This window comes from Mobula birostris, chromosome 1 (assembly GCF_030028105.1).
Source record: "Mobula birostris isolate sMobBir1 chromosome 1, sMobBir1.hap1, whole genome shotgun sequence".
NCBI lineage: Eukaryota > Metazoa > Chordata > Chondrichthyes > Myliobatiformes > Myliobatidae > Mobula > Mobula birostris.
Genome location: NC_092370.1, coordinates 219,438,804 through 219,461,911, shown reverse-complemented (window position 1 = coordinate 219,461,911; position 23,108 = coordinate 219,438,804). Strand labels below are relative to the sequence as shown.

The 23,108-nt window shown below is 40.2% G+C and overlaps 1 protein-coding gene across 1 annotated transcript in view; it reads left to right on the top strand.

Annotated features, from left to right (window-relative positions):
• The window catches only part of ppp2r5eb (protein phosphatase 2, regulatory subunit B', epsilon isoform b), a 121,802-nt gene that overhangs the window by 73,713 nt on the left and 24,981 nt on the right, over positions 1-23,108 (top strand). The window contains exons 4-7 of the mRNA XM_072271539.1: positions 4,483-4,575; positions 7,671-7,801; positions 10,191-10,250; positions 11,375-11,483. Coding sequence (XP_072127640.1) covers positions 4,483-4,575; positions 7,671-7,801; positions 10,191-10,250; positions 11,375-11,483 — 393 coding nt within the window. The remainder of the gene's footprint in view (positions 1-4,482; positions 4,576-7,670; positions 7,802-10,190; positions 10,251-11,374; positions 11,484-23,108) is intronic.

The following is a 23,108-nucleotide window of genomic DNA, read 5'->3' as shown; positions in this document are numbered from 1 at the left end:
GTGGGGGTGTGCCCATGGTGAAGCTGGCTGAGTCTACAACCCTCTGCAGCCTCTTTATGTCCTGGCTTTGGAGCCTCCACACCAGGTGCTGATGTAACCTGTCAGAATGCTCTACACAGTACATCTGTAGAAACTTGCTACAGTCTTTTGTGACATACCAAATCTCCTTAAACCTCTAATGAATTATAGCCACTGGCATGCATGACTTAGCAAATATATCGATGTGTTGGGCCTGGAATTGATCCTCTGAGAAGCTGACACCCAGGAACTTGGAGCTGTTCACCATTTCACTGCTGACCTCTCAGTGAGGACCGGTGCATGTTCTCCTGACCTCTCATTCCTGAAGTCCACAGTCAATTCCTTGCTTTAACTGATGTTGAGTGCAAGGATGTTGTTGCAGCAGCACTTACTGACCAGGTATCTTGCTCCTGTGCACCACCTCCTCCCCATTTAAGATTCTGTTAACAACAGTGATGTCATTGGTGAATTTATAGGTGGTATTTGAGCCATACAGTTGTGAGTGTAGAGAGAGTAGAGCGGTGGGCTAAGCACACATTCTTGAGGTGCACCAGTGTTCATTTTTATTTTTTATTTAGCGATCCAGCAAGGATTTGGCCTTTCCGGCACTTCGAGCCGTGCCACCCACAAACCATGACAACCCTGATTTCTAATCATGGGACAATTTACAACGACTGTTTAACCTACCCGGCATCTTTAGGCTGTGGGAGGAAACCAGAGCACCTGGGGAGAACCCACATGATCCACAGGGAGGATGTACTAACTCCTTCCAGAGGTTGCTGGAATTGAAATCTGAACTCTGATGCCCTGAGCTGTAATAGTGTCTCACTAACTACCACGCTGCTGTGTTGATTGTCAGCGGGCAGGAGATATTTCAACTGATCTGCACTAATGAGGAAATCAAAAATCCAGAGGGAGGTTCAGAGGCCCAAGTTTTGAAACTTCTGTATGACAATGATGCTATTTCAATATAATTGGCATATGTTGATGCCACTATTTTAAAGTGTGGGCTGTTTGTCACAAGGGAAATAGCCCATCAATGACAGAATTATTTTGTATTGTACCTGAAGGCGACTTGCAAAGCACAAATTTTTTTGTGAACAACTGTTTTATTTTGGGGTAAAATAGCAAATTAATTAAGTGGCTATTATCATTTTTCTGTCCTGAAAGTGGGAGATGCATGGCAATTAAATTTCCAGTGTATACTACACAGTAGCGAGCTGCAAGACTAAGTATAATTAGTATGAATTACCTGCAATAATTATAGGTAAAATACAGGAGGTAAAAGTGAGGCCTTTTGTGAAGTCTTAGCATTTAGAGATACAAAACTGATGACCATAATGAAATATAATGGACTTCCTTATATTTGAGTGACCTTCATGATCAGTCTGAAAAATCTGTATCATATGATGCTTTGATGCCAAGTAGTTTGAATTATACGTCATTATTTGCTCTATAAGAATTGTGTTCCTTATTGATATGTACAAGCCAATTAAATTAAGGCCAGCTTTTGGAACACTGCCTCTTTATTTAGCTCTTAATATCATTTTCAACATTCCCATAAGAATATTAAATATTGCAAAATCTTCTTTCTCCTTTATATTTAAAAACAGACTTTCTTGGTATCCTTTTCATATACCATAAAATATTTGGAGCAGAATTAGGCCATATGACCCGTTAAGCCTGTTCTGCCATACCATCATGGCTAATCCATATTTCCTGTTTAGCTTCATTCTCTGGCCTTTTCCCCGTATCAAGACTCTAGCAACCTCTGCCTTAAATATACATAAAGTCTTGACCTTCACAGTTGCCTGTGGCAGCAAATTCCACAGATTCAGCACTCTCTGGTGAAAGGAATTCCTCTTCATCTCTGTTCTAAAAGGATACCCCTCTATTATGAGGACGTATCCTTGAGTCTTAGACACTCCCACTATAGGAAGCATCCTCCCCACATCCGCTCAATCAAGGCCTTTCACCATTCAATAGGTTTTTATTAGGTCACCCCTCATTCTTTTGAATTTCAACAATGCAGGCCCAGAGCTATCAAATGCTCTTCATATGACAAGCTGCTTAACTCTGGAATCATTTTTGTGAGCTTCCTTGAACCCTCTCCAGTCTCAGCACATCTTTCTAAGATAAGGGGCCCAAAACCACTCAGAAACGCCTCTGAGGCCTCACCAGTGCTTTACAAGGTCTCAACATTACATCCTTGCTTTTATGTTCTAGTCCTCTTGAAATAATGCTAACATCACATTTGCTTCCCCACCACAGACTCAACCTGCAACTTAACCTTTAGGGAATACTGCACAAGGACTTCTAAATCGCTTTGCACCTTAGATTTTTGTATTTTGTCTCCATTTAGAAAATCATCTACCCTTTTATTTCTTCCAAAGTGCATGACCATAAACTTCCCGACACTGTATCCCATCTGCCATTTCTTTGCCCATTCTCCTAATCTGTCTGTCTTTCTGTAGCCTCTCTACTTCCTCAAACCACCTGCCCCTCCACCTATCTTCATATCATCTGCAAACTTTGCAACAAAGCCATCAATTCCATCAACCAAATCATTGACATAATCTTTTACAATGGTTTTACTATTGTTAATAAGGTCAGAAATGTTCCCTTCATTAGAATTGATTCCCCTCTAATCTTTACATGTACAGTATCTTTCTATATACTACTAAAACTCTCATGCTCTGTCTGTCTGTTTGTGACCTCCAATTAGCGCAAACGGTGCATTACAGTGGCACTTTTTTTTTTGGCTAAATCGAATTAAAATGTGCTAACTTACAGAATGCAGGCAAAGTTCAGGGTTATATATTTGTATAAAATTGCTCATTCACCAAAAATCAACAGGCTGCCTTTCACCCGAGACCCGATCGGCCATCATGGAGACTGCAATGCCACAGCCCGACGCATGTGAACGGCCAGCCTCAGCGCGCCTCATGATGCTCACAGAGCCGGCTCCACCTTCCATGGAGACCGCGACGCCACAGCCTGACGCATGCGCGCGGCCAGCCTCAGCAGCTTGGAGGCTTGGTGTTACTGCTTTCTATCTTCTATCAAGCATTAGGGTAAAAATATATGGATAGCCTAATTATGCCGCGTGGAAAGAGAAGGGGGACATTATGGTCAAGAGATGATGCCAAACATCGTCGAGAAGCAGCAAGGAGAGGGAGAGAACAACAATCGGTTGAGGCCAGGGCTGCACGACTCCAGGATCAAAAAGTCAGGACAAAAAAGATGAGGGAAGACGAGACAGAGGAGGACAGGCATGCACGTCTCCAAAATGACAACAATAGGCACAGACGGAGGAGAGAACAAGAATCCGATCAGGCCTGGGCCGCACGACTCCAGGATCAGAGAGAAAGAACAAATGGTAGAAGAAATGAAGAGACAAAGGATGAAAAGGCTGCGCGTCTCCAGAATGACAAAAACAAGCAGAGGAGGAGGAGAGAGGAAGAGACAGAGGAGAAAAGGAAAGATCAGCTCGAGAATATGCGGCACAGAGTAATTATTGCGAGAGCTGCTGAAGACGACAATGTCTGCTTTCGATGACAATACCTCGACAGAGAAGGAGCAAGGCAAAGTGCACGACTTGCATGCCGTCACATTTCTGCTAATGTTGCTTCGATGACCAGAGTATGCCCTCACTGTCATGCCTTCCTGTTCACTGCAGAAACCACACATTTCTGCTGTATGAAGGGAAAGGTCAGGATAGGCAATTTGCAGCCTCTACCTAATGAACTCCTCAATTTGTACAGCAATGATGAACCTATTGCAAACGAGTTCAGGAAGAACTTCAGACAATATAATTGCCTCTTCCAAATGACATCCCTTGGTGCCAAAGAAGTCATTCCAACTTGGAATCGATGGAATCCTTCTGTGATTATTCAAGGCCAAATCCATCATTACATCGGACATTTAATTCCAGACCCGACCCAGCAAGCCCGATTCCTTCAAATTTACTTCATGGATATTTAATGTTCATTCTGATCACATATTTGCCTTGCTAGGCATCTTTCTTCTTTAATAAGCTAAGTTTTTCTTCTTTAATTTCCAAATCAAAGAGATAGCAATAGCATTCAGGAAAATTTAATGTTCATTCTGGTCACATCAGACTGCACTACCCTTCTCCCAAAGGGTGCCCCAACGGGTCACCCTGTTGTCTAGTTAATACTAACTTTGAATCGTTTATTAATTCTATGTGTTGCAACATGCCTTACAAATCACTAGAATATTTAAATACTTGTGTGTGTGTGTGTGTGTGTGTGTGTGTGTGTGTGTGTGTGTGTGTGTGTGTGTGTGTGTGTTACATATTGCATTGACTTGGTGGGATTAGAAATCTGGAATTAGTAATTGATTAATGTTACTAATAAATCTTTTTATGCCTGACTTCTGTGCTGAAGTTTTTTTAATAAGTGTTTTTTCTTTAGTAATTTTACTCTTTCTTGTCTATTCCAGCTTATATATGAATTCTTCATTCGATTTTTAGAGAGTCAAGAATTCCAGCCCAGCATTGCCAAAAAATATGTAGATCAGAAATTTATATTGCAGGTATTTAAGCAAAACTGTCTTAACTGAGTAAAGAAATAATGAGATGCATTTCCTTGTATTTACTTACTATCCAAGTTACATAGCGGTTTATGACTGTAAACTTTGTCCATTAGTTCACGGTAATTGGTGAGTAAGCTTTGAATATCATGATACTTAATGAAATTGGTATTGTAAACTTAACTGATCTATTTCAAGTTTAATATTTTGTTTTGAAAACTTACTACTGTTTTCATGTGTTCAATATACTTTAAACTACCTTTGTAAATTTTAGTATAAGTGTATAGTAAACATTGAATAGGCTTTACTATTGCTAAGATATATAATTAATCTTTACACAGATTAGCATGATTACAATGGAATTATTGTATAAATATTTTTTCATGAATTTGGCAGGCCTGTGTCAAGTTTAGCATTTTTGCTTTGAAAGCATAGTACAATCAGGTGATCAAGAATGTTTATTGTACTTGTTGTGAAGTACGACTAAAAATGAGATCTGTCTGGGTAGCCTCCAACCTGATAGCATCAATATCGGTTTCTCTATCTTTGGCAATCTCTCCCTGTTCCCTCTCTTCTTTCCATTCCCCATTCTATCTCCCCTCTTTCCCTTTCTCCTCACCTGCTTGTCACCTCCCTCTAGTAATCCTCCTCCCCTTTATCCCATGGTCCCCTCTCCTGTCTTATCACCTCCAAGTTTCTCACTTCATCACCCCCTGAACCACTTAATTTCACCTATCACTACCTAGCTTCTTCTTTTTCCCCTCCTCCACCTTATTCTGACTTCTTCCCCCTTACTTTCCAGTCCTGATGAAGGGTCTTGGCCCTAAATGTTGCACTTTATTCCTCCCTGTAGATGCCGTCTGGCCTGCTGAGTTCTTTCAGTATTTTGTGTGTCCCACATGAGATTAAATATAGCTGATTTTGGGGCTTCTAACTATAAAAGGAAATCATAGAAACATAGAAAACCTACAGCACAATACAGGCCCTTCGGCCCACAAAGTTGTGCCGAACATGTCCCTAACTTGGAAATTACTAGGCTTACCCACAGCCCTCTATTTTTCTAAGCTCCATGTACCTATCCAAAAGTTTCTTAAAAGACCCTATTGTATCCGCCTCCACCACTTTTGCAGGCAGCCCATTCCATGCACTTACCACTCTCTGCGTAAAAAAAAAAAAAAAAATACAAACTTACCCCCGACATCTCCTCTGTACCTACTCCCCAGCACCTTAAACTTGTGTCCTCTTGTGGCAACCATTTCAGCCCTGGGAAAAAGCCTCTGACTATCCAAACAATCAATGCCTCTCATCATCTTATACACCTCTATCAGGTCACCTGTCATCCTCCATCACTCCAAGGAGAAAAGGCCAAGTTCACTCAACCTATTCTCATAAGGCATGCTCCCCAATCCAGGCAACATCCTTGTAAATCTCCTCTGCACCCTTTCTATTGTTTCCACATCCTTCCTGTAGTGAGGCGACCAGAACTGAGCATTGTACTCCAAGTGGGGTCTGACCAGGGTCCTATATAGCTGCAACATTACCTCTCGGCTCCTAAATTCAACTCCACAATTGATGAAGGCCAATACACCGTATGCCTTCTTAACCAGAGAGTCAACCTGCACAGCTGCTTTGAGCATCCTATGGACTCGGACCCCAAGATCCCACTGATCCTCCACACTGCCAAGAGTCTTACCATTACTACTATATTCTGCCATCATATTTGAACTACCAAAATGAACCACTTCAGATCTTTTATTTCTTTTACCATGCTTTTTTTTCCAAGAAATTAGCAATATACTCTGACCGAACACATGGTATGTTTTATGCTCTTGTATGCTTGTGTGCTCTGTTTGAAATTGGCACCTTTTGCAGATAACTTCTGTAACCCTGAGGTTTGGCTAGCATGCGTTTGTCTAGGGGAAGACAGCCTCTGGTCCAGCCAAACTGAGAAATCTCGTTTGTGTGGATGCTGCATGATGTGTTGCCCGGTTACAATTCCGAACTGCAAAATATCAGGCAGTACACCATATGCAATTCAATGATTGAACTTTATAAATCTTAATCTGACTGTAGGGTTAGTAAAGAAAGTTTAAAAAGGGGCCCATTTTAATGAAACAGTCTAATTTGCACGTTGGAGCTCACGGATTTGTCCATTTGTTCCCCATCAACCTCCTCCAAGCGTCACTGACTGTTGGACCCCCACTCTGAGTCCACTTCGTCCGCTGGTCTGCCAACTCTTTCCATTTGTGTCTTCTCTCTTCATCTCCTACCGACAAAAGACTGTGAATTCCCTGCTCCTAGACCCACAAGAAAGAACAGCATGCCTCTCATTGGCTAGCACACATTTCAAAGCTCCCGTTATCTCTAGTCATAACCCAAACATTGCTGCTACAGAGAAACCATTACTTTACCAGTGAAATATTACAGAGAGGCTATTACATTAGCAGTGAAGCTTTACAGTGTGTTACATTTCATTACATGGATAAATAGATTTGGGGTTCTATTAAATCTTGTACTTGTGATGTGACCAATTACGGCAGCATTGAATTTTGTGCTGGCCACGATACTCCTGTGGCTGATGTTGAAGTTCACAGATACGGGTTGACAGAGATAAAACAAAAATCAGTATTCCTAACAACTACGGAATTTCAAATCATTAGATCTGTTTTATCCTTGGAATTGCCTTATTGCTGCTCTTTAGAGTATTTTATTTAATCTTTCCCCCATTTAGGGGATACTTCCTTAAACAAGTTATTCTTTGGATTTGACTTCTACATTTTTATGACTTGTGTAGCTTCTTTGTGGGATTTGAAGGTTCATTGCTAATCTGTCACTCATCTGGCTCTGTATGAAACTAGGATCTGATGATTATCTACCTGTGCAGATTTCAAAAGTGTTGAGCCCTGCTGTTTGATTTTTGCTCCTTTAATTAAACTACTTTTTAGTTTCAAGTGATTTGAACTAATCTGATATGAGTATTTGTTTCATTGCTTATTTTAGGGGATTGCTGTTTCTTCATATGTAATGATTTCAGTGTTCAAGCTGCTGAATTGAAACCCCATAATATTTACAGCAAAGATTTGTTTGTTACTTTTCAGCTTTTGGAGCTGTTCAACAGTGAAGATCCTCGGGAGCGAGACTATCTGAAGACTGTCTTACACAGAATTTATGGAAAGTTTCTTGGACTTAGGGCATTTATTCGAAAACAAATTAACAATATTTTTCTACAGTAAGTGTATATTTTCCTTGTCAGCTGTTGCTTCCAAAGTAATTAAACATTATTTCAAATATTTACTATTTGTACCTTTTTAGACTTGGAGAGGAATATTAATTACTCAACACGATTTTATAAACGTGGTATTTCCTTCTACCAAATTTAATAGATTTATTCATAGGTCATAGTGGCTACACTGAGGAACGTAAACCCAAAACTTGTTACGAGGAAAATTGCAATAGCGTAAGGTTACAAGTTATACTTTGGACAGCTTTCTGGACCAACAAAGCTATAAGGCAATTGAGAGCAATTAAATATAACCCTTAACATTAGCTGTGTCATTACAGTTGTCACCATTGGGACTAATTGAGGAATTCTTGAAGAAAGAATTGATCTCTAAGTTTGAATAATTCTGCTGCATTGATCTTTGTTTAAAAGGTCCTTCCGGGAAGAGGCTGGAATCTTCCTAAATTTCCATTAAAACTGTTTCTAATCTGGCCAATGACAAATCAGTCAGACTGAACTTCAAGGCAAAGTTTTCCTATCTTTTTGTTCCTCAAACGCTTTAAGTTGCTGATTTTAACAATTAAGTTCAAAAATGTATCATATACCTCCTGGGCTGCCCTGGAACACACTTAGAGACCCTTAGATGGCCACATGAATGAAGTAAAAATAGTGGGCTATGTGGGAGGAAAGCACTAGATCGATCTTGGAGATCGGCATGACATTGTGGGCTGAAGAGGCTGTATTGTACTGTTCTGTTTTGTGTTCTGTGTGTCCTTTTCTGGTTTGTTCATGCCACTTTGTTTTATGGCCCATTTGAATATCCCCGCTTCGGCAGAGCAGTTGTCATGCCAAGCTGTAAGGTATAGAATAGGATAATTTCTGTAGTACATTGATCAAAAATTGATGAGGGTCAATAGAGACATTGTGAATTTCCTTAGCATTGTGAGGAACTAGATGCACCGCTGTGCTTTCATGGCCATAGTATCACTGCAGTTGGGCCAGGACAAGCTGGTATTTATATTTAGGAATGTGAAACTTAAAAACATGAAGTGGTGGCACAATAGGATAGTGGTTAGTGTAATGCTGTACAGTGCCAGCAATCTGGTTTCTATTCTTGCTGCTGCTTATAATGAGTTTATACGTTCTCCCTGTGATGGCATGGGCTTCCTCTGGGTGATCTGGTTTCCTCCCACATTGCAAAGATGTACGGGTTAGAGTTAGCAAGTTGTGGGCATGCTATTTTGGTGCTGGAAATATAACAACACTTGTGGGCTGGCTGCAGCATATCCTCATCCTGTTGGTTGTTGATGCAAATGATATATTCTGCTGTATGTTTTGATATACATGTGACAAATAGACCTAATCTTTTCATCTCCACCTCAGCATTATTGATACCTACAAGGGCTGCTTCCTGAAGTCAGTGAACGGCCAGCTCTTTTGTTTTGCTGACATTGAGGAAAAAGTGGCCTAAATTGTCCTAAAGCTACATGTGCTCTTCTGGTCCTCCTTTTGCGATGGGCAATAAGGTGTTTGCCCATTATCTATTTTATTTGTTTTAACTATCTTGTCTTTTTTGTTTAAAAGGTCCAAATTTTGCACCTAAGAGTGGGTGAACAATGTGACTAAATCACAAGCTGAAGGTGGCTTTGATGTCCTGTCAAGTTGCTCAATGTTTTAAGACTGTTGTGGAGGATAGAAATCCCTGTCTTGCTCCATATTGCCAACTCTTAAACTACTTTCTGACTTGTATCATGTACAGGTGTTACTGATTTTATTATCAAATCCATTGACTTCCTTACTGCTTTGAAAACAAACACAAATTCTTATCTAATGTTTTTGTAGTAACAAAATATCCTAAGGCAGTTCATGAGAGTAATCAATTCTAATTTGGAACTACATAAAATGAGGAAAATTTGAAACTTTGTCAAAAATAGGTGTCATGCAGGAAAGGAAAAGCTGGAAAAGTAATGATTCAGGAAGGCAATTCCAGAGGTTCAGTTCAGTATGGCTGAATGGACATCAGAGGGAGAATGAATGGGGGCCATGATGAACAAGCGGAGTTGATTGGGGAGTGGGGTGGTGGTGTTGGGGAAAGGGGACTAAACAATAGAATATATTATACTCTAAATGTTTGTCAGTGAGCTGAGAAAAGAATCAAAAGTCCATTTTGAGGCAAACAAAAGAACATAGAAAGTAAATATCTGATTTGTTGGTCACGCCACATTCTTTCTTGAAAAGACGGTAGTTGTCACTTTCATGTTGGGCAACCAAATAAAACATTGAAACCGAAGTTACTTGGAGAAAGAAAAATATCAAATTCACTGTGAAAATACTAGTGTTCATGTTTTTATTTTTTATTTTCTTTGTTGCTCATGGTTAACTTGTATTTTCTTTGCAGATTTGTTTATGAAACAGAACATTTTAACGGTGTAGCTGAGCTTCTGGAAATATTAGGAAGGTAAAAATATTAATTTCCATCCTGTCCAGCCCTTTATCTTTCCTGTTCACCTGGCTTCACCTACCACCTTCTAACTATCCTCCTTCCCCTCTCCCCACCTTTTTACTCTGGAGTTTTTCCCCTTCCTTTCCTGTCCTGAAGAAGGGTCTTGGCCCGAAAGGTTGTCTATTTATTAATTTCCATAGATGTTGCCTGACCTGCTGAATTACTTCACCGTTTTGTGTGTGTTGCTTTGGATTTCCAGCATCTGCAGAATTTTTTGTGTTAAAGGTTTTTTCTAATTGTTTCAACTTTTCCTACTGGATTACACTTGCACAATATTCTGGTACCTCTCCAAAATGGTTGTTCCTTTTGACCACGTCAAAGTAGGAAGTGTCAGGTAGCAACTTCTTTAGGGAAGCATTGGGACCAAACCTCACCAACTATTTAAACTCATTTTCATCATTTAGCATTCTTTAATGTGTACTGAGAAAAACTTATCAAGAGATGGACAATTTTGAATGCATCAACAATGCATTAGCAAAATGCCAAAACTGTAGTGCAGCTGATATTATAAATATTATGTACTACTTTTTATTGTAAATGAATATAAACAATGTGTAATTAGTTCATGCTGACCTACATTTCTCGGTCTCCAAGGCAGTGAAAGACAATGAAAGAAATGAGGCAAAAGTGAAAATGGAGATTGAAGATTTCTCATATTGAACATCGATGCCTCACTGTGTTTATCTTCATAAAATACTGTCAGTTTTGGTGGTTTAGTTGGGCTTTCTGCAATCTGGTGTAGTATTTTCCTTATAGAGCATGGAGGATTTTCAAATTAGAATTAATATTACTGTATGAGATTTCAAATTTTGCCATTCTTGTTAGAGTTGCAGATGTTTTAACCCTTTATTATAATTTGTGATGAAATAGGAATCTTAACTATGATTTATTTAATTTGAACATAACATGGACAAATACTTGATGTTTAGAAAAATACTTATTAATATACCTTGTTCAAGATACTCATTTTTAGATAGAAGCTGTTTCTATGCCACATCCTTTTTAAAATTTCTAAAGGCTGAACTTTGGTATGCAAGTCTACTGAATAAAGTAGATAACTTTTTCTCTTTCCATTACAGTATAATAAATGGGTTTGCATTGCCTCTCAAGGCTGAACACAAGCAATTTCTGATCAAGGTGCTGCTGCCTTTACATACTGTGAGGAGTTTATCACTTTTCCATGCACAGGTAGGGATGATGCTTGACTTCTTTATAATATGGTTTACTTATACCTTATTTATTCAGCTAAATACAGAGTAAAAGAATTCTCTATTCTTTTGGTGGATAAAAAAGTCACACTGGAAAAGGTAAATTTGAGAACTTTGCTATAACTGCCAAATCTGATGAATTTTCAATGTATTGTATACTAAGCTTTTATGAAGGGAATTTCACTTCGGGATACAGAGTTAATTGTTTTCTGCTGTAGAAACTATTTCAGATAGAGGTATGGCTATTTATTGGTTCCTTAACAACTGACAATTGGCTTTTCAGATTGCTTTTGTTCTCCTCATATTTTTGTAGCCTTTCTTTCTCCCAAAGTTGCCAAACATAAAATAGAGCAGTTTATAGATTTTTATTGGCATTACGTCTCTGAGCTGGTTTCAAACCTGTTTGTCTCAAACTTACCCTGTAGTCATTTCAAACAATTCTGGATCTATTATGGGTTCTTCTGAGTGATCAACTTGTACAAATCTTTGCTTGCTTTCCATGATCTCATGACTTCAGTGTGTTGTTTGCTTGGAATTCTGCATGGAGTTTATTTGATATGCTCTTTCAGCTTGTATAGTTCATTGTGAAAAATAGTATAATGGAGAATATTCCAGTATTAAATGAAAGGTGTCTTGATTCCTTGAATTGCTTTTGTCAATGATTGAGTTGCAACCTTTAAAATCCACTGTAGAAATTTTGAAATATACTGGTTTTCTGATAGTATCTCACTAACATATTCACAATACAGTTGTCAAGGCCAAAAATAAGCAGTCACCCTATACTTGGATGTATTGTCATTTTGAGTCTTGGTGACAGATTAAATTCAGCAAGGAGGTAACATCTGCATTCTGCCCAGGTTGTTTGATAGCAAGTTAATTCAGTGTTTGAGAATATCAGATAGGCTGATGATCCAGCCAAATGAAGGGTGACTGGAGTGATACAATCACACTCACTAAAAAGGTAATGATTAACAAACTAGTGGGTCTAAAGGTGGACAAATTCCCTGGTCCTGAGGGGTCCATCCCAGGGTCTTGAAAGAAATGGTGGAAATTATAGCAGATAATTTACAAAAATTCTCTGGAGTATGGGCAGGTCCTATTGGCATATTGGAAAACAGCCAATATCATGCCATTGTTTATAAAATAATGTAGGCAAACGGTGGTTAACTAGAGGCCAGTTAGCTTAATGTCTGTAGAGAGGAAAATGCTTGAAGCTATCATCAAAGAAGAAATAGTGAAGCATTTGGATAGAAATAGTTCTGTCAGGAGGATACAGCTTGGATTCATGAAGATGAATTCATGCCCTGTTTGACAAAGTTACTGGAATTCTTTGCAGATATAGTGAGCGCAGTGGATAGAATGGAACAGGTGGTTATTGTGTACTTGTATTTCCAGATGGCATTTGATAAGGTACTGTATAAAAGACTGATCCATAAGATAAGGATCTATGGAGTTGGGGGTAATGTATTAACGTGGATAGAGGATTAATTAACAAATGGAAGGCAGAGAGTTGGAATAAATGGGTGTTTCTCTGGCTGGCAGTCGGTGGTGAGTGGAATGCTGTAAGAATCAATGTTGGGCCCACAACTGTTCATGACATATATGTTCGGAAGAGGGTTTAGAGTGTAGTATGTCTAAAGATTTGCCGATGTCACTAACTTATGTGGAACAGCAAAAAGTGCAAAGGATGCAGAGAGAGATAGCTGGATTAAATGAGTGGGAATGGATCTGGGAGATGGAGAACAACATTGCAAATTGTGTGATCATCCTCTTTGGAAGGAAAAATAGAAGATCAGATTATTTAAATGCTGTTGTTCAATAGGATTTGGGATTGCAGGAAGTTGGTTTGCAGGTGCAGCAGATTATCAAGTAGACAATTGTTGGCCATCATTGCTAAAGGGATTGAATTTAAGAGCAGGGAGGTAATGCTGCAACTGTACTGGTACTGGTGAGGCCACAGCTGGAATATAGTGTGCAGTTCTGGTCTCCTTACTTCAGGAAAAGCATACTGGTTTTGGAGGCCTTGCAGAGGAGGTTCACCAAGTTGATTCCGGAGATGAAGTGGTTAACCTTTGAGGAGAGATTGAGCCATCTGGAAGTATACTCGCTGGAACAGAATGAGATCTTATTGAAATAACTTTCCTGCCTCTGTCTCATCTATTCCTCTCATATAAATCTATGGAAGAAATATATAAGAGAGGCAGAAAAGTTGTTTCCACTGGTAAATGAGATGAGAACTAGGGGATGTCACGTCAAGATTTAAGGGAATAGATTTAGGACAGAGATGAGGAGAAACTACTTTTCTCAGAGAATAGTGAATCTGTCAAATTCTCTGCCAAGGGAAGCAGCAGACACTACTTCAACAAATATATTTAAGACATAGTTACATACTGTAGAAGTTTGCACAGCAGAGGAATTCAGGGTTATTGGGGAAAAAATGGGTAGGTGGATCTGAGTCCACAGCCAGATCAGCCAAAATTCTTATTGAATGGTGGAGTAGGCTAAACGAGCCAGATGGCCGACTGCTGCTCCTATATCAGAATGAGGCTTAATATCACTGCCATATGTCGCGAAATTTGTTTTTATGTGGCAGCAGTAGATTTCTTCTGTTATTATGTTCTGCTGACTGCATCAAATGGCTATACTCATTAAAACTGCATAATAGTGTTATCTCAGTGAAAAATACTGATGGATACAAGAATGATCATCATTATGTGCCGTGTTGTATAAAGTGGCTGATTGTGGTTTTCCATCTCTTTTTAATCTGAGAGATTCTAATAAGCACTGCAACCCTCTCACCGGACTCGTATACAAACTCGGCTTGTTAGCTAACTCTGCTAACAGCCACGTGACGCAGTGGTGAGAAAGCCACCTTTCATAAGGGTCAGTATGATTTGGGGTTCGACCAAACAGGAAAGTTGGGGTGTTCTGGGGAGGAACATTGAGTGTAGTGAATGCTGTGTAATTACTGCTCTATGCAAATATATCATTTGCCAGAAAATTAATAGATCTTACAGCTGCATAAAATTATGAAAGAAATATATTTACCGAATTTTCAACTTTTAACGAACAGTTAAAGAAAAAGAAGACAGAATTAGAAGGGCCCATTACAGTTGAAACAGTCTACATGTGCACATAAACATTGGAGCTCATTTCTGGAGTAGTCGGGTATATTGCTTTACTCGTGCTGAACTCGTGGTCTGAGTGAAGACACCTGCCATAGTCTGAATTCGCCTTGAAGACCATCTCGAATAAACTGGCTCTCTCAGGAGTATTGGCCCTTCCTCCTTGAAGTCACTCATCTGCACAAAGCACTTCTTATGATCGGGACACTCCTTCAAACAGCATTCTGCTGCATCTTCCCCTGTGCCCCTTATGGCTCCTTCTCTTTAGCCGAAGCCAAAACACTCTTACAGGACACACTGCTTTTACAGAAAACTACTAAAATTTAAAAAAATACCTCGCAGCATAGCAGCAGAAATCTTACCCAGGGCATTACAGCTCTTAAAAACTTTCACCTGTCATCCCTTGATGTAGCTCATGGATGTCATGCGCTGTTGACCACGGCTTTTTCTTCCATGAATTTTTCCCATCACTGCAAGACGTTCGAGCTTTACTTTCCTCAGTACGTGTCCCAGAAATTCCAACTGCCATTTCCTGATTGACGATATCAGCTCTCTTTTTATTCTGCCTTTTTGCAACACTTCCTCATTTGTTACTTTCCTCCATGATATTTTCATCATTCTTAAGAACCACATTTCTACAGTTTTGAGTCTTCCCTCATTTTGCTTGATATTGTCCAACTTTCGCTTCTTTATGTTGGTGTGGAATGAACATAGCACCACAGTACTCTGAGTTTTGTACCCATAGAAATGATGTTACTCTTTGGTATCTTACTCAAATGTTTGAACGTGTATTTAACAATCCCAATCCTTCTGCTCATTTCAACATCAACCCTACCATCAGATGTTATCGTGCTGTCTAAGTAATAAGAATTTTCTTTTACTTGCATTTGGGAAACTTAACCATAAATATGTGAAATTATTTTTTTGTTAACGTACAGACAGAATTGGTATTTGTGGTATGATCATTACAAAGTAGTTTTATGACTTTGTAGTGTAATAACAAATGGGAATTTACAGTTTAAATGTAGATCGTATACACATTCAGCATTTGCACAGGAATAACTTCCTCATGGTCCTAAGGTAAAAACAGTTTTCCCTGCCAAAAGGCTCAACATTGTGGTCAATGCGTGCAGTGTGGCTAAAATAAACACTAATAAAGTTAATACAAGTATTGGAATACCAGTCATTTCAAAATTGAATTGAATTGACTTTACTACTTACATCCTTCATATACGAGGAGTAAAATCTTTACATTACGTCTCCATCTAAATGTGCAATGTGCAATTTATAGTAATTTATAATAAATATTATGTACAACAGAACAGTCAATATAACATAGAAATATGGTTGCGTCAGCGTGAATTAATCAGTCTGATGGCCTGGTGGAAGAAGCTGTCCCGGAGCCTGTTGGTCCTGGCTTTTATTCTACGGTACTGTTTCCTGGATGGTAGCAATTGGAACGGTTTGTGGTTGGGGTGACTTGGATCCCCAATGATCCTTCGGGCCCTTTATGCAAACCTGTCTTTGTAAATGTCCTGAATATTGGGAAATTCACATCTATAGGTGCACTGGGCTGTCCACACCACTCTCGGCAGAGACCTGCGAATGAGGGAAGTACAGTTCCCATGCCAGGCAGTGATGCAGCCAGTCAGGATGCTCTCAATTGTGCCCCTGTAGAAAGTTCTTAGGATTTGGTGGCCCATACCAAATTTATTCAACCATCTGATGTGAAAGAAGTGTTATTGTGCCTTTTTGACCACACCGCTGGTACGTAGGGTCCACGTGAGATCCTTGGTGATGTTTATGCCAAGGAACTTAAAGCTCTTCACCCTCTCAACCCCAGATCCATTGATGTCAATAGGGGCTAGCCTGTCTCCTTCCTCCTGTAGTCCATAATCAGCTCCTTTGTTTTTATGACGTTAAGGGAGAGGTTGTTTTCTTGACACCACTGTGTCAGGGTGATGACTTCTTTTCTTTCGGCTGCCTCACAGTGTAGTGTCGTCAGCAAATTTAATTAGCAGATTGGAGCTGTGGGTGGTGACACAGTCATGGGTATACAGAGTAGAGGGGACTTCGTACACAACCCTGAGGAGCACCTGTGTTGAGGGTCAGAGGGGCAGAGGTGAAAGAGCCCACTCTTACCACCTGCCAGTGATCTGACAGGAAGTCCATGATTCAGCTACACAAGGCAGGGTGAAGGCTGAGGTCTCTTGAGCTTCTTGTTGAGCCTGGAGGGAATTGTGGTGTTGACATTCTCACATAAGCATCCCTCTTCTCCAGGTGTGTAAGGACAGTATGTAGAGCTGTGGCTATGGCATCATCTGGATGTAATGTTTTTGGATTAGTAATTTGTAGAATAAAGTGTATTCGTATGTAATTTTGTTTAAAAATGACTAAGTTTGCCTAGAAGCTGTGGTAATTAAAAAAAAACAATCCCCTTCTCTGTCCTGCATTGAACATATGTTTGTGTTTTTCTGTGCACCTAATTACATGAGTTGTTCCAAATCCTTAAGCAATCCTTGAGTAAAATATCAGCTTGAATCAGAAATTTAAAAAATGTGTTTTTTTTAAACTTTTGATTCAAGCTGGTATTTTACAAGATAGAAAAGGCTGATGAAAGAATTTTCATTGGTTGATAACTTGGTTTAATAACCATCAATATGGGCAGAATTTAATAGTTTTCCTTTTGTGTGCATTTGACTAATGTTTCAATTTCTCTTATGACTACACAGAACCAAATGGTAAGGCCTGTGAGTTGCATTAACGCATCCTGGCATTTAAGTTGTCAACATTATTAAAAATAAACATTTGCAGCAGCAAAGGATTAAAATGAAAGAGTTTGGCTTATAACCATTCAGCCCATACAGAGTACTGTTTTACAAATTATAAATTTTGCTTAAACTAAAACATTGATCTTTTTATTCAAATGAGTGGATTATCTGGTTGAATTGTTATACTGCAGTTTTATGAAATAGTCATAGAGTATGACAGCACAGGAACAGGCCCCTTAGCCCATCTGGTCCATGCCAAACTGTTATTCTTCCTAGTCCCATCGACCTGCACCTGGACCACAGCCCTCCATACCCCTCTCGTCCATGTACCTCTCCAAATTTCTCTTCAGTGTTGAAATTGAACCCGCAACCATCACTTCCACTAATAGTTTGTTTCACTCTCTCACCACCATCTAAGCGAGAAATTCCCTCTCATGTTCTTAAATATTTCACCTTTCACCCTTAATCCATGACCTCTAGTTGTAGTCTCACAGAAGCCCACTGCAAAAAGCCTGCCTGCATTTATCCTGTCTAGACCTCTCATAATTTTGTATACCTCTGTCAAATCACCCCTCATTCTCCAACCCACCAGGAAATAAAGTCCTAACCTATTCACCCTTTTCCTATAACTCAGGTCCTCAAGTCCCAGCAACATACTTAAAATTTTCTCCCTACTCTTACAATGATATTGATATCTTTCCTGTAGGTAGGTGACCAGAACTGTACACAATGCTTCAGATTCGGCCTCACAAATGTTCTTCTTGTACAGCTTCAACATTACATCCCAACTCTTGTATTCAATATTTTGATTTATAAAGGTCAATGCTTTGATTTATGAAGTTTTTCATTCTGTAACTTTGTGAAATACTTGATCAGTGATGTCTGCTGGATTATGTTCCAGGTTGGTTGATGTTGCTTTGGTAAAAGTAAATTGGTTTTAAAAACATTGTGTTACTTAGATACAGTTTTGGCTTGAGTAAGAATTTTGTTAGCTAATTTCTTGCAGATGGAAAGAAAATGTATTAGAGAAGTTAGGCATTTATCTTGATTTCATATTCCCTCCATGTGATAATATTTTTTAGTTGTCATCCATGGGTTTTTCTTTTACAATGCTGAAAGAAAAATATATATAGTGGAAGCAAGTACCAAAAAATTGTGAGTTGTGGGTGACACTTTGAAGCATTGAGAGTAACAAGAATGGATGCATTCTTGTTATGCTGGGGAGATTTGATATGTCCATTTCATAAAAAAACGTAAAACACCTACTTAAGCAACACACATCAAAGTTGCTGGTGAACGCAGCAGGCCAGGCAGCATTTTTAGGAAGAGGTACAGTCGACATTTCGGGCCGAGACCCTTCGTCAGGACTAACTGAAGGAAGAGCTAGTAAGAGATTTGAAAGTGGGAGGGGGAGGGGGAGATCCAAAATGATAGGAGAAGACAGGAGGGGGAGGGATGGAGCCAAGAGCTGGACAGTTGATTGGCAAAGGGGATATGAGAGGATGATGGGACAGGAGGCCCAGGGAGAAGGAAAAGAGGGAGGGGTGGGAAAACCAGAGGATGGGCAAGGGATATAGTGAGAGGGACAGAGGGAGAAAAAGGAGAGAGAGAGAAAGAATGTGTATATATAAATAAATAACGGGTGGGGTACGAGGGGGAGGTGGGGCATTAGCGGAGGGTAGAGAAGTCAATGTTCAAGCTATCAGGTTGGAGGCTACCCAGCCAGTATGTAAGGTGTTGTTCCTCCAACCTGAATGTGGCTTCATCTTTACAGTAGAGGAGGCTGTGGATAGACATATCAGAATGGGAATGGGATATGGAATTAAAATGTGTGGCCACTGGGAGATACTGCTTTCTCTGGTGGACAGAGTGTAGGTGTTCAGCAAAACGATCTCCCAGTCTGCGTCGGGCCTCGCCAATATGTAGAAGGCCACAGCAGGAGCACCGGATGCAGTATATCACCCCAGCTGACTCACAGGTGAAGTGTACCTTACAAACACCTACTTAATTGTTTTGCAACATTGATCGAACCAAAGATGTAAGAGAAACATAGATGGAACTAGAGTTGTAGAGTGATACAGCATGGATAAAAGCGCTTTGGACTAATGAGTCCATACTGACCATAGACCACCCAGCTAGTCTCAATGTCCAGCATTCAAGGTTCAAAGTAAATTTATTACCAACATTGTTTGTACATATATGTCACCAACCTGCGTATGTTACCATATACTACAACTAGGTTAATTTTCTTGCAGTGTTTATGGCAATAAAGAAATACAATAAAATTTTATGACAACTGTACATAAGCAGGCTGACTGACAATCAACCAATATGCAAATGAAGACACTGAAAATAAAAATGATACTGAGAGCATGAGTTGTAAAGAGTCCCTCGAAGTGAGTATTTAGATGATAGAAGCAGTTCAGAGTAGTGGTGATTGAAGTTATCCACGCTGGTTCAGGAGCTAGTGGTTGTAGGGTAGTAACTGCTGAACTTGGTGGTGTTTAACCTAAGGCTTCTGTATCTCCTACTTGATGGTAGTAGTGAGATGAGGGCATGGCATGAATGCAAGGCGTCATTAATAGTCAATGCTGCTTTTCTGTGACAGTGCTCCATGTAATTGTGCTCAATGGTGGGGAGTTCCCAGTGATAGACAGGGGAATAATCATCCCTTTCTGTAGACATAAACAAGAGAAAATCTGCAGATGCTGGAAATCCGAGCAACACACACAAAATGCTGGAGGAACTCAGCAGGCCAGGCAGCTTCTAGGAAAAGAGTACAGTCGGCGTTTCAGGCTGAAGCCCTTCAGCAGGACTGGAGGAAAAAAAAGGCTGAGGAGTAGATTTAAAAGGTGGGTGGAGGAGAGAGAAAAACACAAGGTGATTGGTGAAACTTGGAGCGGGAGGGACGAAGTAAAGAGCAGGAAAGTTGATTGGTGAAAGAGACAGAAGGCCATAGAAGAAAGAAAAGGGGGGCAGTGGGTGAGCAAAAGATAAGGTGAGAGAGGGAAAAGGGAATGGGAAATGGTGAAGGAGGGGAGTTTGGGGGGTCATTACCGGAAGTTTGGGAAGTCGATGTTTATGCCATCAGGTTGGAAGCTACTGAAACGGAATAGAAGGTGTTGTTCCTCCAACCGAAGTGTGGCCTCATCGCGACAGTGGAGGAGGCCATGGATGGACATATTGGGATGGGAATGGGAGGTGGAATTAAAATGGGGAGATCCTGCTTTTTCTGGCGGATGGGGTGTAGGTGCTCGGCGAAGTGGTCTCTCAGTATACGTCCGGTCTCACCGATAGACAAGAGGCCACACCGGGAGCACTAAACACAGCATGTAACCCCCAACAGACTCCCAAGTGAAGTGTCTCCTCACCTGGAAGGACTATTTACGGCCCTGAATGTTAGGTATATTGGTGAGACCTGATGTAGATTGGGAGACTGTTTTGCCAAGCACCTATGCTCCGTCTGCCAGGAAAAGCAGGATCTCCCAATGGCCACCCATTTTAATTCCACTTCCCATTCCCATTCCAATATGTTCATCCATGACCTCTTCCACTGTCGTGATGAGGCCACCCTTGAGTTGAAGGAACAACACCTTGTATTTCGTTTGGGTAGCTGCCAACCTGAAGGCATGAACTTCAATTTCTCAAACTAATGGTAATTCCCCCCCACCCCTCTCCTTCACCATTTCCTTTCCCCTTATCCCTTTCTCACCATATCTGCTTGCCCATCCATCGCTTCCCTCTAGTGCACCTCCCTCTTTTTCTTTCTTCCATGACATTCTGTCTCTTTCACCAATCAACTTCCTGGATTTTTACTTCATCCTCCCTCCTCCAGGTTTCATCTATCACCTTGTAATTTGCTCTCCCCTCCCCCTACCTTTTAAATCTACTCCTCAGCTTTTTTTCTCCAGTCCTGCTGAAGTGTTTCGGCCCAAAACGTTGACTGTACTTTTTTCCTAGATACTGCCTGGTTTGCTGAGTTCCTCCAGCATTTTGTACGTGTTGCACCTCTTTCTATAGTCTTTTCCATTCCTGGGAATTGATGTTTCCATACCAGACCATGATGCAATCAGTTAAGACACTTTCCACAACGTATCGACAGTTGTTTGTCAAAGATTCTGGTGACATTTGGAAACTTCTAAGAATGTATCATTTGGTTCATAACCCTTTAAGCCCTTCCCCTCCATGTATCTATGCAAATTGCAGTTGTACTTGCCTCAACCACTTCTTCTGGCAGTTCATTCCGGGTACTCACTACCTGTGCAAAGAAGTTACCTCACAGGTCTCTTTTAAATCTCTCCCCTCTTATCTTGCATCTGTGCCCTCTAGTTTAGGACTTCCCAACCCTGAAGAAAAGACGATGACTATACAGAAGAATTGATGAGATGAGAAGCATAACGGAGAAACTGGTAAAGGAACAGAAGAAGAAAGTTCCCTGAAAGTTACGGCTGTGAGGTGTCTGTGTACAGATTGAGTGAATTGAGTCTTGGCCTGGTTCTGTGCTTATATTCTACTTATTTATTTCAGTGTACTTTTATGATCTTTGGATATAAAAGAATTTGTATTTTTTTTTGCCACTGATGGTAGTGGAGGCTAAACCATTTAAGTTAGAGATCGATATTTGAAAGGGGTCAAGCATTTGTGGATTAGAACAAGCACAGAAGAGTGGTTGAGGCCATTGTAGATCAGTCATAATATTGAATGCTGGGACAGGATTGAGAAGTCTTGTGACTTATTTCTGCTTATATTTTCATATATTCTTCAGTATTGGTCATTACTTCTGAGAGGATATCAGTTTCTATCTTTCACTTGGAGATGATTGCCACATTTGCCAAATAGTTGCTTTGTTCGTTTCCTTGTATTGATGGGGAGGATGTACAGACACCTTTCAGAGGATGCCGGGATTAAAATCCGACCCCCAGTGCTTCCAGCTGTAATCGCGTTGCGCTAGCCACTATACTTCTATGGTGGCCAACATAGAGTAGTGGTTATCTGGAATGAGATGCCTGAGCAGTTGGTAGAGGACGATGTTTAAAAGGCACATGGATGGGTACTTAAATAGAAGAGGAGTGGAGGGATGTTGCTCTAATCTGGATTTATGGGATTAATGTAGATTGGTGTTACAGGTTGTGCCATAGAGCTGATTTCTGTTCTCTACAGCTCTATGTAGGAATTTTCAAGATTTTGGTGTACCAGAAATAAAAGAAAGCTGTTTCATTTTTTGATTCAACCTAACAGTCACTAAAATAACTCCTCAACCATTAACAACAGTAAGCACCTCTGCCAACACAGAAAGCACATAACCTTTGTCAAAGCTGAAGATAAACCACAGCCTCAGCCCAGATCACCAGCAGGCTTGCTCTCCGTGGCATCTGACTGGCAACTGAAAGTTGATCTTGGCAAATAATTAAAGTTCCCTGACTTCATCGCATCATCATCACTGAGGCCTGACGTGGTCATTCTATCAGAAACCGTGAATCAGTGGTCATAATAAAACTGAAGTTGCCTTGGGAAGAGTGGATTGAGGAGTCCATTGATGAATATAGGACTGAAGTTGTTATATTTGAATGCACACAGAATACAGAATAAGGTAGATGAACTTGTAGTGCAGTTAGAGAAGGGCAGGTATGATATTGTGGGCATTTCTGAGTCGTGGCATAGTGGTTAGCACAGCGCGTTACAGTACCAGTGACCCAGGTTCAATTCTCA